The sequence below is a fragment of the Nothoprocta perdicaria genome, unplaced genomic scaffold (genome assembly GCF_003342845.1).
Source record: "Nothoprocta perdicaria isolate Ctin4 unplaced genomic scaffold, notPer1 scaffold_6, whole genome shotgun sequence".
NCBI lineage: Eukaryota > Metazoa > Chordata > Aves > Tinamiformes > Tinamidae > Nothoprocta > Nothoprocta perdicaria.
The window spans coordinates 9,481,663-9,495,334 of NW_020455865.1; the positions used below are offsets into that span (position 1 = coordinate 9,481,663).

General features: G+C 56.5%; 2 protein-coding genes across 2 annotated transcripts in view; both read left to right on the forward strand.

Annotated features, from left to right (window-relative positions):
• NSMF (NMDA receptor synaptonuclear signaling and neuronal migration factor) overlaps positions 1-8,196 on the forward strand; it is a 32,857-nt gene extending 24,661 nt beyond the window's left edge. The window contains exons 13-16 of the mRNA XM_026049639.1: positions 776-855; positions 2,682-2,784; positions 3,701-3,776; positions 5,593-8,196. Of these exons, the coding sequence (XP_025905424.1) occupies positions 776-855; positions 2,682-2,784; positions 3,701-3,776; positions 5,593-5,690 (357 nt within the window). The 3' untranslated portion in view covers positions 5,691-8,196. The remainder of the gene's footprint in view (positions 1-775; positions 856-2,681; positions 2,785-3,700; positions 3,777-5,592) is intronic.
• The window catches only part of TPRN (taperin), a 26,832-nt gene continuing 19,239 nt past the window's right edge, over positions 6,080-13,672 (forward strand). The window contains exon 1 of the mRNA XM_026049640.1: positions 6,080-6,220. Coding sequence (XP_025905425.1) covers positions 6,080-6,220 — 141 coding nt within the window. The remainder of the gene's footprint in view (positions 6,221-13,672) is intronic.

The window sequence follows — 13,672 nt, forward strand, 5'->3', positions numbered from 1 at the left end:
TGCCTTGGCTGGGAACGGTGGTGGAGACCAGCATGTTGCTGGAGAGCGGTCAGGGTACGAGCCTGGCCGGGCTGTGGGTGGGATAACTCTGCTCTGCCTGGTGCTGCTCTGGGGCTTCCTCTGCCAGCATCTGGTTCTCGAGGGCGGCCAGCTCTGGGTTCCCCAGCAGCAGTGCAGGGGGCCTTGAAATGAGAAGTTAGGGAGCTCTCCTAACTTGAACTTCCTCCCTATGCAGTTCACTGACCTGGAAATTGCAGCACTTAATTTTCCCGAATCTTGTGCTGGATCTTCTTGTTATTCTTCTAAACCCCACACTTTGGTTCTTAAGCAGGAAAGTTGTTGCTGCAGATCCCTGTTTTGCTCAGCCCTGGGTCTGCCCACCATGGCAAGTCCCGAACACCCTCACATGGAAGGGGCTTTCTTTGGTCTTCCCCGTTACTCTCCAGCCACCTCAGTGAAGTTTGGTTTTTGGTTGTTGTTTTTGCGTGCGTTTGGTTTTTGTCTGTTACTGTCTTACTAGAGTGTGGGGAGTTTTAAAATAGTAAAGAACAGGGAATCCAACCTGCAGCACGACTGTATGTGAATATTTCCCGCAGAAGGGCTGGAGGGCCTGTGCTGTGGGGGTTGCAGAAGCCGGGCCAGCCTGGCGGGTCCCTTCTGCTCCCTCGTGGTGCTCCTGGGTATGGCTGTGCAGAACCACAACCACACCAAGTGTGTCTCTTTAGGGCCTTTGCAGGCTGTTTCGCATCTCTCTCTCTCTCTCTCTCTCTTGCAGGGTGGTCCTGGTCACTTATACTTGTTAAAGAACAAAGTTGCCACCTTCGCCAAAGTGGAGAAGGAGGAAGATATGATCCTGTGAGTGGCTTGGCTGCACTGCAGTTTGCTCCTCAGTTTGCCCAATGACTGCAGCAAATGACCCACCAGGAGAGTGCAGGGAGCTGGGCTGGCTGCCTGTGGGGAAAAGGAAAGCAATGCGGAGGGGATCTAAGAGCAACTCCGTGAGGAGGCGTTGCAAAGATAACAGAATGAAGCTCCTCCAGGGTGTGGTGCAGCCCTGGGACGGCTCACCAGAAACCTGGGCACTCTCCAGCCTTGGAGGCTGTTGAGACTTAGCTGACCAGAGCCAGGGCAAACATGATGTCTTGTGGCCAACTGTCCTGCCCTCGGCTGGAGGTTGGCCTGGAGACCCCCAGAGATCCCTCCATCAGATACTTCCATGATTGTTTTCATGTTAACCCATTGTAGGGGGAACTGGTAGATTAATGTTTTTATTTGCTGTGTAGTGTGCCTGGGCTTTCAGCTATAAACTGGCAAAAGAGGAAAACCAAAACAAAACAGTTATCTCCTCAGAAAGGCTTTGCTGGCCACCGAGGTCCTTGTGCTGTTGTTGTGCTGGAGGTTTCCTTCCTGCAGCAGAAACCAGTGCGTGCGCTGGTGCCCCTGTCGCTCGGAGTGGCTGAGGTAGCGTTTCTAAGCAGGCGACTCGTGTCAGAAATCCAGGCTGTTCCCTATAGCTATCTGGAACTGCCCTCCCAAAGTCAGGGGGAAGTGGAGTCTGTCTCAGATCTCTGCAGAGCCAGCTCAAAGTCCAGCCTGTTCCTGTAAACAGGAGCTCACTGCCTGCGAGCTGGGGCAGCTGAGGCAATTCTGCTTCTCCTTGCAGAGTTCAACTTTGCTGCTTTGCTCTTTGCTTCCTTGTGCTGGCGCAAGCAACTGCACTTTGGTGTGGGGGAGAGCACGTGCACCAACCTGTTGATACCCAGCACAGTACTGGCATGAGAGCTGGGTATGAAAATCAGCATCTGTTCAACCCTCCTGCTCTGTCACAAACACTCACTGAAATTCCTAGGCACATGTGCACACACACGTGGCTTCTGAACAGCTCCAAGCACAAGTGATCTAAGCTCTGTAATTCACGGACCTTCAGCAAGCTGTGAGCACAGAGCTGAAGTTTGGCGTGTTGGAAGTGGGTGTTTCCGTGCAGTGTGTACATGCCTGGGGGAAACCAACGTGGCAACCAAAGATCCAATAACAAACTCTGCAGAGGAACCTACGGGCTTCAGAGCCCCCCGGTGATCTGCTGTGTCCCACTGTGCAGAGAAGTGCTTGTATCTCACAGAGCACCCGCTCAGCGGTGGCTAAATGTAAACCAGGTCTGGCTGACGCAGAGCTGTCTGTTCTGGTGTTGGCTCCGTAGCTGCATAGAAGAATAATCTCACCAGCAATTCCCTGCTGATTTCAGGCCCTGGGAATGAGCCTGTGAGCTGATAACGTTCCTGTTTAGAAAGGGTGGTGCTGGTATAAATGGAAGAGAGGAAATTGGAGGGAACTGACAGAAAAGGGGGAAAAAAAAAAAAAAAGAAAGAAAGCTTTGTATAGCTGCTAGTCAAGAAATCCTCCTGGTGGGCCTGTGGGCTTTGCTCCATTCTCTTCCCTTGGAACTTCCCGACCCCTTGTTTGTTGGATGGCTGTTCCTGCCTCACCGATGTGTGACTTGGACGTGCTCCTCAGGCCCTTGCTTTGCCTTTGCTCTTTCTTGTCCGAGAACCAGCAGCTATTTTCGGGGCAACTTGCTGTGGAGGTGCCAGCCACAGGTCTCTCCTGGCCAGTGCGTGCACTATTCTGGTGTATGAGCAGATAGATTTTTAAATGATCTGTTCGTTTCTGCCTGTTTCTTCCAGCTTCTGGAAGAGGTTGAGCCGGCTAATGAGTAAAGTCAATCCTGAACCAAATATCATTCACATCATGGGCTGCTATGTTCTTGGAAACCCCAATGGGGAGAAGGTAAGAACTTCCCAAGTTGCCTCTCTGGGAATCACAGAATCACGGAGTCACAGAATGGCTGAGGTTGGAAGGGGCCTGTAGAGAGCATCCAGTCCAACCCCCTGCTCCAGTAGGGACACCCAGAGCACGGGGCACCCAGCCATATCCACGCAGGTTTGGAGGATCTCCAGAGAAGGAGCCTCCACAGCCCCCCTGGGCAGCCTGTGCCAGGGCTCGGGCACCCCCACACTGAAGAAGTTCCTCCTCACGTGGAGATGGAACTGCCTGGGTTTCAACTTGTCCCCATGACCCCTTGTCCTGTCACTGGCCACCACCGAGAACAGTTTGCCCCTCCTCCCTCCATTCTCCCCTCAGGTATTTGTACATATTGATCAGATCCCCTCTCAGTCTTCTCCAGGCTAAACAGGCCCAGCTCGCTTGGTCTCTCTTCATATGAGAGAAGCTCCAGTCCATTCATCACCTTTATTGTCGTCCACTGGCCCCTCTCTAGCAGCTCCACATCCCTCTTGTCCTGGGGAGCCCAGCGCTGCCCCCAGTGCTCCAGGTTTGGCCTCCCCAGAGCTGAGCAGAGGGGCAGGATCCCCTCCATTGACCTACTAATAACCACTAAGTAGCAGTGAGTCCGGGGCGAGAGGTCTGGCCGCCCCTTTGTGCTGAGCAGAAGCGTGAATGGATGAACAGCCCCTGTCCCGGAGGGCACACGAGGAATGGGTAGAGCAACAGGCGTGCAGGAAGGAACGGAGCCATAAGGGGGTATAGGCAGTCCAAGCACTTTTTGTTTGGTGATGAGCTAGGTGTTTGCAAGGGCACTTAGTGTGAGGTTTTCTAGAGGTATGGAATAAGGCTGGGCAGTCCTGGGTGTCCTGGAGTTATTCACTGTTTGCAGCTGCTAACCCATAAAATGTTTTTGTTTCAGCTATTTCAGAATCTGAAAAACTTAATGAATCCTTACAGGGTTGCCTTTGAGTCTCCACTTGAACTATCAGCTCAAGGTAACTTCTTCTCTGTACAAACAAGCGCGCCTTCCTAATCAGCCTATCTCGTTCAGTGAGCATCATCATTAAAAAAAAAGGGAGCAATTTTCAGTTCCCTTGTGCCCTGCCAGGAGAAAAGCACCTACCAGAGCCTTCCTCTTGCTTGCAATCCCCTTGGGGTGTCATATGCAGAACCTAGTTTCTCCCTTGCAGTTCTTTGTTGCTGTTTTCCGCTTTGTTGTGTTGGCAGCTGCAGAGCCCCTTCCCCGGCTGCGGGCGTTGGCAAAGTGGGCTGAATGGCACCGTGCCCTGTGGGCCGAGTGCGGGAGACTCGCCCTATTGCCAGGGCACGTGGCATCCGTGGGAGAGATGAACGTGGTAGGAGAACCCTGTCTGCCACCAGGTTTCTCCAAAGGACTCAAACCAGGGGCACCAAGCGGGGTGAAGCTCCAAAATGCAAGAGCTTCTTCCTTTTCGGTCAGTCTGGGTAATTATAGGTGAAGTTTAATGAGGAACATGTAGTCAGCTTGTGCTGAAGTTGCCACGGACCTTGCTGCTCTGTTCTTTGGGAAGATAAAGAGCTCGAGCCTTAGCCTTTAATCACTGGGGATACTCCCTTTCCCGTCCACTGCTGCGCTCAGCACCCATGAGTTATTCTGAGCTCCCGCTCGCTGTCGTGAGGAGCCGAGCGTGCCAGCCGCGCACAGGGCGCTCGGTGCAAGTGCTGCTGCCATTGGGACCGGCTTTATCCAGCGCCTCTGCTGCTCTCTCAGCAACCCTGTTTGCATACGTGGGCGGGAAGGACCTTGCAGGGGAATGTCTGGCTTTGTAAACAGCCTGGCAGGTGAGGTGGTGGGTTCTGCATACGTGTGTTTCCAAGCAGCTGATCTTCCAGGAAGTTGGGCTGAAGAATTTATCCCTTTCGATCGATCTGGGACACGCCAAGAGTATAACCTCCCTAATCCTTTGCAAAGTCATCTGAAAGTAATCTTAATCGGCCCTCAAAAGTGAAAATCCCTTCCCTGAGCCCTGTGCTGGCGTGCAGGGCTGTTTGGCCCCGGTGCTTTCAGGTACCTCTGTGGCCTCCAGCAGCAGCCCTGCATGGCCGTGGGTCTGTGGCTGCCTGCGAGACGTCCCCTCGCCCTCCTGCTTTCCAGGTCACAACACGTGTTGTGTCAGGCTGCTTGCTGCAAGGAGGGGGCTCTGCAGGGCAGAGAGACCCTGTTAATTCTCCCTGATAATTCTCCCACAAAAATCTTTGTTTTGAATTTTAAACTGTTTTACTTTTAACACTTCCCACAAACCATTACACTTCAGGGTTTGTCATCTTCCAGCATCCCCGTGCCTGCAGAGCCTGGAGCTGCCTACACCCCACAGAAGGGCAGTTTAAAAGCACTCCCAGCTGAAGGGAAGGACTTTTGTTGTTGCACCCCATGCCCAAACGCTCCGCTTGAGGGTTTTCAGCCCTTCTATGGGCTCATGGTTGTCTCGTGCGGGGTGTTGGGGCTGCTGCTGACACCTCCTGTCCCTCGTCTTCGCAGTCGCTGTAGAGAAGCCAAAGTCTCGGGACAGGCGATGCTCAGTTTCCACCTCCGTGGACAGACCCTGCCAGGGGGTGTTGAGGAACCTTTCTGTGTCTGAGGATACCTAAAGAGATCCTTGGGGCTCACGGGTACTTCTGTGTACGTGCAGCATGGCAGTATTCCTCCAAGGAGGCCCCCACGTGGGCTCTCCCGTGCCCATACGTGTGGGTGCACTTGCTGCTGCTGTGACCTCTCTGCTGTCTCCCTCGTGCTCAGGGTGTAACCCCTCTGCTTCATCTCCCTTCTCCTAGGTAAGCAAATGATTGAGACTTACTTTGACTTCCGCCTTTACCGCCTCTGGAAGACCCGCCAGCACTCTAAGCTATTGGATTACGATGACATTTTATGAGCTGGAGAAGACTTTGCTGAGGAGAAGTTGATCACCGGTGTCCAAGAAGTCGTGCTTACCGCAGAGAGACTTTTTTATTGGCACAGGGAGCCCTTCAAAGCCCTAGGGGAGGCAGCAGTGCTAGAGGAGGGGAAGAAGGAGCCCTCAGAGGTGTATGCGGAGGAAAGTCTCCTGAGTCGAGAGAGACTGGAGGGAAAGGCTTTGGCGCCTCGCTCGCCTCGGGCAGAGCTGCGGTGGCGCCGGAGGCGCTGCGTGAAGCGAGGACAGGATGGAGTTCCTTGCAGAACTGAGCTGTTTTGGGTCACAATGGGCCAGATTTGATTCCAGGTCCTTTTAAAGACTTTTGAAGCTCAGGTTTTCTTACAAAAAAAAAAAAAAAAAAATTACCCATGCACTACAGTAAAGAAGTGACCAGAGCACAGAGGAAGGAGAGGTTTGTACTGATGGGACCTGCTGTGCTGGGGATCTTGGAGAGCAAGGACTGCTACACCTACTCCTGCAACCTTAGAGCGAAACGATCCAGTTCCAATGTGAATATATACTGGAATATAGAATTGACATTTAACTCTTCATTTTGTTTAATAGAAAATAAGTGCAATTTTTATAGAGAGAGGGATAAAAACCCTCCCAATAATTTAATTAGTTAAAAATAACACATCAGTAACCAATAGATATTTTTGGTCTGCTTGAAAATATATTCAAAATGGTAATATATCTTCTGTAGACATATTTAATCACCAGCAAACATGGTTTTAACGTAACTTAGCAGACGCTGCATGTCTGCTGCATTGATGAAGCCAGTTTGGTTTGGTACTTTCAGAGTAGCTGTGTTGCACTGATTGTATGTGCTCTCACGAATGTATATTTCTCCTCCAATTAGACACAACTTTGTTACTCTTTTGCTGCTTGCAAAACTATACGCCACTAGTTTTGCCGGAGTCCTTTTAGGTTAGAAATACAGTGACGTGGCTGCGAACTCGGTGAGGTTTGGTGCGGTGTAAAGGCGAAGGAGAAGGGAATGCCCGGGGTCCCACACGGCCGCGCAGCGCTTGGCCGCAAGGTGGGACACGGGGCCGGGGCCCGTGGGCGTCCGGATGCGCCGTGTCCCGGCAGCCGCGGGAAGCGGCGCTGCTCCAGATGCAGCAGCCGGCAGTTTTCCCTGTGCTTTGTGCATCCGCCACCTCCTTCCCCCTGCTCGAGGGGAGCTGTTTGTGGAGGCCGGCTGCCGCCCTGCGCATCCCGCCCCACGCAGCACAGAGTAGCCCGGGGCTTTGTGAGAGCAGCTGTGGCTTGAGAACCCGGGCTTGTTGTTAATATTTGAGGGTGCATCGGGGAGTAATTCACGTTTCCTTTGCTGGAGCGGGTGGGTTTTGCTGCTCTTTGGGAGGCTCTGTAGTCTTCAGCGCGCCTGCTCAGAGGATCGACGTTCCTTAAAGTCTGCCCAAGTCACCTGCCCATTCTGGGGGTCACCGATTCTCTGGAGAAGACGGGGAAAGGTGACCTTGTTTTCCTGACCTCCCACCATCTAAAACAGTTGTTTGTGAAGTGAAAGCAAAAACACGTACAAATCTTTTAAATATTTAGCAAAAAGAACTACTTGTTCTGATCTGCAGAGGACTCCTTCCCTCCGCGCCGTGTCTGTGGTTGTCACTGTGGGGAGCAGCCCCCCGGCCGGACCTGCTGCACCCTCTGCGTTTCTGGTAGTCATATGAGCTTCTGAAGGGACGGTGGACATAGAGCACGGAGGAGAGGACGGGGTGGAGGCGGCTGGTTGAAATGGGCGTGTGGAAGGCGTGGGGTCGGAGCTGCTCTGCTGTCCCGGAGCCTCCGCGCGGCGGCCTCGTCCCGCATGGACTCGGAGTCGTGTTTTGCAGGCAGCGAAGAGGAGAGCACACACGGGCAGGCTCCTGGAGAAGACCTCAAAAAGCCACCACTAGCAGAAAAGCGACGTCGGTCGGCTCTGCCTTAGCATGGGTGGCTTCTGCCAGCTGTATATCCTTGAGAGGTGGGAGCCGGAGCTGCTGGCAAAGCAGAAAGACACGTTTTTGAGAGAAGATGATGATGGTGGCAGGATGAAAGCGCTGACACAAACCTCTCCCTTTCTGCCCCTTTCACCTCCCGTGTTTATGCTCCAACCAGAGAAAGACAAACTGCTTTTCCTCTCTCCTTCCTGAAATCGAATCCCAATTTAGTGAACTTGGTAGCATGAATGTAGCATTGTGGAACTCATATATAACTCTGAAAGGGCCCGTTTGTGTATCCTCTTGGGTGATTTACCTGTAGAACTGCTGTATATCTGTTATTCTTGAGCGCCTGTAGAGCTAGGGTTGCAAAGTAGCGAGGTAGCTTGTACGGCTGCAGATCTTGTGTAGGAAGATGCTGGAATGAACCTCACGGACTGTTCTGCCGGTGCAGTTGATTATAGTAGAGTGTTAATGCTGAATGGTGAAAATACATTTCTCTTGTTTCCAAAGATCTGTATCCCACATGGCTTGTGATGTTAGGACATGAGCATATTATTTCCTTTGTAGTGTTTGTTTGACTGAAGCGGTGACGTTCTTGCAAACCGCCCTAGGAAGGACCATGGCATTTTGAGGACCTTTGTGCAAATCAACCATTGGAGTTGACCCTTTCTGAAAAGGAACAACAACCACCAAGTCTTCCCCCTTGAACCTGTTGAATTCTTTTAAGCGCTGCAGGGAAAGGGAGGGCTCAGCGGAGGATGAGATGAGGGGAGCAATTAGCCCCGCAGCCCTCACTGCGTTTTAAACAAACCCACAAAAACAAAAGCAGAAACAAAAAGGAAAACCCCAGGAGCTCTCGCCAACCTGCCACCCAACCACACGAGGCAAGTGAGCCCCGGCGCTCGGGGCACCTCGCGAGGGGCCCGGCTGTGTCCTGGCTCCAGGGATGGCCGCTCTGTGCAGGAGCCTCCCCGCAGGGACTTGTTCCTGGAGCTCGGCGCTGGGGGACGGTGCATCCCGCGTCCCACATCCCACATCCCGCTGCTCCTCCGTGTTGGTCTCGGGCGACGTCCCAGCCACACTCGTGTTTCTGGCTCCCGCGCCCGCTCTGCCAGCAGCAGCCCCTTGTCCCGGGACGTCACTGCATTCCCGACCTGTGCCCAGGATTCCTGTTCCTGAGGCGCTGCTCTGGCAGCTCCAGGCAACATTGGGGTTAACCACGAGGCTGGAAGCGGCCCCTTGGAATAACCAGCATGTCCAGATCCGGAGTATCCGGCCCGATGCCAGAGGTGCCACGACAGGCTCGCGGGGTCAGCAGTCACCGCTCAGCCCATCGAAACCCTGTTTAAAGGCAATGCATCATTAACATGATGTATTAGCCCAGGGTAAGGCACAGTATTATTAACATATATATATATATATATATATATATATATATTTATCCTTCCAGGGCACTGGCCCTGGATCGCTCATCGACGGGTGTGTTCGATAGCGTCATCCTTCCTCGAGCGGTCGGGACACATTGCCAGGAGCAGACGCGGGTTTAGGGGCAGCTGCCAGGGCACCACTTGGTGCCCTGAGTTTTGCAGCAACGTTCCCTAGAAGGGGGGATGCAGTCCGGCCTCCCCAGGCTCCATCCCGGGCTCCGTTCGATGGATATCGTGCAGCAATATCTCTTTTTTTTTTTTTTTCCTAACGTTACGGAAACGCAAGCCAAAGTCAACTGGAAACTGTTACTGTCTTGCTGACAAATGGGCCTGCTGATAACTCTGTGTGCTGGCGCTGGGTGAGGGAATGGGGCGGGTAACCCTGCCGGGCGGGCAGTGGGAGCGATGCCCAAATACCCAGGTTTGCTGCCTGCCCCGAAACACCCTTCTGCCCTTCTGAGTTGACCATAAATCTGCCCAACGTGCTACAGATCCACGTGAAAGCCTCAGAAGGGGCCAGGAGAAGAAACGCGTTGCTCTTAGGGTGTCTTTGGAATGGCTGCACCTGCGGGCAGGTGGGAAGCGCCGGGGGTGCCGTGAGCGCCGCGGCCTGGCCAGCCTCCATTACTGGCTCCCGGGGCTCTCTTCCTCACCCCCTCTCCAAAGAGATTTTGTCTTGAACTGACCATTAATTGCGCATTAACAGCCCCATCAACCTGTCAGTAAGTGCATCCTGCCCGCCCGCGATGCTCGAGTTTAGAGAACGGGTCCCCGGGGAGCCCGGGCGGCCGCCGGGGCTCGCGAGGGCTGAGCAGCACCAACCTGCGGGCGCCCTCGCGGCTGCCCTGCTCTGCTGGGGTGGTGGGTGGCATCTTCCCTCCTCGGCTGTGCCAAGCACGAAGAAGGATTTGTGTTTTACCTGGGGAGCGGGTGTCACCCCGTGAAAAGGGAAGAGGCGGCGGGTGGGGACAGCCCGTCCCCGCTGCCGTGCGCGGCTCGGAGCAGGGCCCCGTCACAGGAGCTCCAGGAGCAGGCGGAGGCTGGGGGTGGCTCTGCGGTTGGTGCTCAGCACTAAGGTTCAGTTGTCCCGTAGAGACCCCGCTGCAGGGTCCTGCTCGGCGCCAGGTTCAGCAGCAGCCACAGCAGAAATGGGAGCCCAGGAGGATGGGAGAGGGGCAGGGTGCTCGTCACAGCGCGGCCGCTTCCCCTCGGGGTTGGGACCCCGGTTTTCACCCGCAGCTCCTTTGCTTTGCTGCGAGCCCCCAGCTCGCTGCTCCAGCCCAAGCCCCCAGCTCCAGCTGCTCTGCTTTGGGAGAGAAAACCAAGCCACCAAAGCCAGAGCGCCAAGCGGGCGGGAAGGAGGCAGTGCGCAGCCCTTGGGAGCGGATCTGCTAGCGCCAAGCAGGACAGTGTTCATGTCCCTTCGTGCTTTTGAACTCCCAGATAGTTGAACAAACTACTGCTATTCCTGTTTTCCTCTTCTAATTTGGATAAGAGTACTTGTCAGAGGAATTCAAGAATATCCAGGTGTGAATGGTATCCGACCACGCGACAAATTGTGTGCAGAGAAAATCCTCTGTGGTCTAGTTGTGCAGAGCTGAGGCGGTGGCAGCAGCATCCCCGCGTTGCAGATGAGGCCTCACAGGCCGTGTGCCATCGGTCCCCGTCCCTGCTCCCTTCCACAAGCACCCCAGGGCCGGCCGCGAGGACGGGCCGCTCCAGCTGAGCCCCTTGTGGCTGGAAGCTGAAGGCGGATCCAGCAGGAGCTTCAGCGTCGGCCCGAGGGAGCCCAGCGCTGGGAGAGCTCGTGAGGTGCTGGTTTGGCACCAAAAGCCCTGTCTGGAAGGCCCCGGGGTGTTGCGTAGGAGGGTTTGGCCTCCCTCTTGGTGGGCTGGGAACCGGCAGGCTGGGTCTTCCGCAGGGTCGCAGGGAGGCCCTTTCCCAGGCCTCTCCCGAAGCGCCGGCGCCGTTCGGGGCTGGCTCCCAGCGCGGGATGCTCCCGGCTGCGACGCAGGACGGCTCTGCCGCCTCCACTGCCTCTGTCACCACGTTTCTCTGAGACTCTGTGCTGCTTTGTGTATGATAACCAGGTTTCAAATCTATGGATGTTTCTAGGTTTTAAGATGTGATTTAATAAAAACAGACATTTCTGGGAAAACAGGTTTTCTGGTTGTTGTTGTGGTTCTCTGGACAAGTTGCTAACCCTGGGCCCTGCCCTTGGTGCCAGCAGCTGAAGGGGCGGTGGGCCGGGCAGGCCTGCAGTGGGAGGCAGATCCAGCGCTGGGGATGGGATGGGATGGGATGGGATGGGATGGGATGGGATGGGGTGGGATGGGATGGGGTGGGGGGAGTCCCAGTCCCAGGGGCCCCTGAGCCTTGGCAAGGCCCAGGAGAGACCTCAGAGCCTTGGGCCTCGTCCAAGGAGGGAGGCAGCCCCTTGAGCACCCATTTACACGTGGAGAGAGAAAGGCCTGAGAAACTCGAGAGAGGCCGAAGGTCTGATCATCCTCCTCAGCAAAACTGAGGGCAGCTGCGGAGAAGCCGTGCTAGCCTGGAGGGCGGCTGGGCAGCAAGGTGCCCCGGAGGGTGACAGGCCCGGCTGGCGCACGGGCACCTGCCACGCTGCCTCTGCCCCTTCCCTGCGGGACAGCGTCGGGGAGGCTCTTCGGAAGGTGGCTCTTGTTTTACAGGACAGGCTGGTGCTCTGGTAGGAACGGGGCGGCGCGGGGAAGGCAGCCAGCCCTGCCAGCAGCCCCCGGGAGCTGCCGGCCGAGGCGCAGGTCCAAGAGCCGTGGTTGTACTCGGGAAGGATGGATGAAAGCGGCAGCTGGTGCCAGACGGTTCTGGGCAACCCTCCGCCTGTGCTGAGCTCTGTACCTGCCTCCCAGTAAAGCACGTGTCTCAGGAAGGCAGAGGGCATCAAGTCCCCTGTGTGCGACTCCCCTTCTCCTGGGTCTGGCTGCTTTCATTTCTGCAGTCCAGCAGGTCTGGCTTGATCTCCTAGCCGCAGGTTTGCCCTTTACCCACCACTCTGCAAGTCAGCTGCGTGTTGACCCTCCGGGAAACGCAGTCACTGAGGCCAGGCCTCTCCGGACAAAAGGAGACAGAGCTAAACAGGCTGGACAACCCAGGCCTTTCAGTGCCGGCACTCCAGGCATTCTGAGAGCCCTCACTTCTAGCCCTCGCTTTGGCATCCACCCCCACGTGCAGCTGTGACAGCCAGGCAGCAGGCCCCGCAGCAATCACTTTTTCTCCCCTTACTGCCATCTGCACACCCGGCTTTGGGCTGCTGTTCCTCCTAAGGCCTTCACTGAGTCACCAGGGCCCCCGCTGCCCAAGTGGCCAAAAACATGGCCCTTCCTCACCCTGGGGACGTTCAGCGCTGGCACATGCTGCTCTTCTGAAAGCAGGACGGCACAAAGCGGCCGATCTTTCTCTGGCAGCTCTGCCGGCTTCTCCTGCCTCCCCTGGCGCTGTGGCTGCTGGTGGGGCCACATCCCCCTCCAGGGGATGCAGGGGCTCCGAGTCCTGCTGGGCGCCGCTTGGCCCTGCCCTGGCCGCGGGGCCGTGAGGCTGCGCTGACCGTCGCTCCCCACGCGCCGCGTGGTTCTCGCGGGGCTGTGTGCTGCTGATGCGGTCATGGGCCCTGCGTCTGTGTCTCTGGGGCCGAGTGGCTTCGCAGAGTGCTCTGCTCCCACGTGCCCGGGCTCCACGCCAGGCCACTTGTCACGCTGCCCAAACAGGAGTTGTGTGGGGCTGAGAGTTTCGGGGCCGCCTGCGGGCGCAGCTCTGGCGAGGCAGAGGGCTGGGTGCTACGCCTGGGCTCGCTGGCCAAGTTTCACTTCCCAGCCCTTGCTGCTGCCTTGCTGCTGGCCTAGGAGAGCATCGGCTTGCAGCGGAGGATGTGAATCACGCCTGGATGCAGGCGAGCCGGTGGATGACAGGTCCGAAGCCCGCAAATGAGGGGGGCTTCTTTGCACCAGGTGTGGGTAAACAGTAGGATTTATTGTTCATCCCTGGGCTCAAAAGCCAACTCGTGGCCCTGCAGGCGCAAATCCCTGCAGCTCTGCACAGCACAAAGGCACATTGAGCCCGCGAGCGCCTGCGCCGTGAGTCACCAGGGCTGCGGAAACGGCGGCGGCCGCCAGCGCCGGCTTCAATCCCCACCCACGGCCACCGTGAGGGATGTGACACTGCCCGGCGGGCCGGGCTCACCCGGGCTGGACAGGGGGCCACATGTGACATGAGTCTCCACAAACGCGGGGAGCCCCCGGGGCGAGGGTGCTGGTGCTGGAGCGGTTCATGTCGGTTCAGTTGGCCAGGGTGCGACTGCTCCAGGCACGTCCTGGCCAAAGGTTGCCCGCTGTGCCGCGCAGGGCCGCGGGGGCACAACCAGCCTTGTGCGCCGCGGACAGCGAGTCCGGCGCTCCCAACCACTTCCTGGCCGGGCTGGCAGCCCCGCGAACGCTGCTGGCTGCCGAAGAGCGGCCAGGCGCGGAAGCAAAGCGCGAGGACCAGCGCTGCTCCCCGCGCTCGCCCGCGCGCCGCCACGAAAAACGTTTCCCGCGCTGGTGCTGGCGCCGCCGAGGCC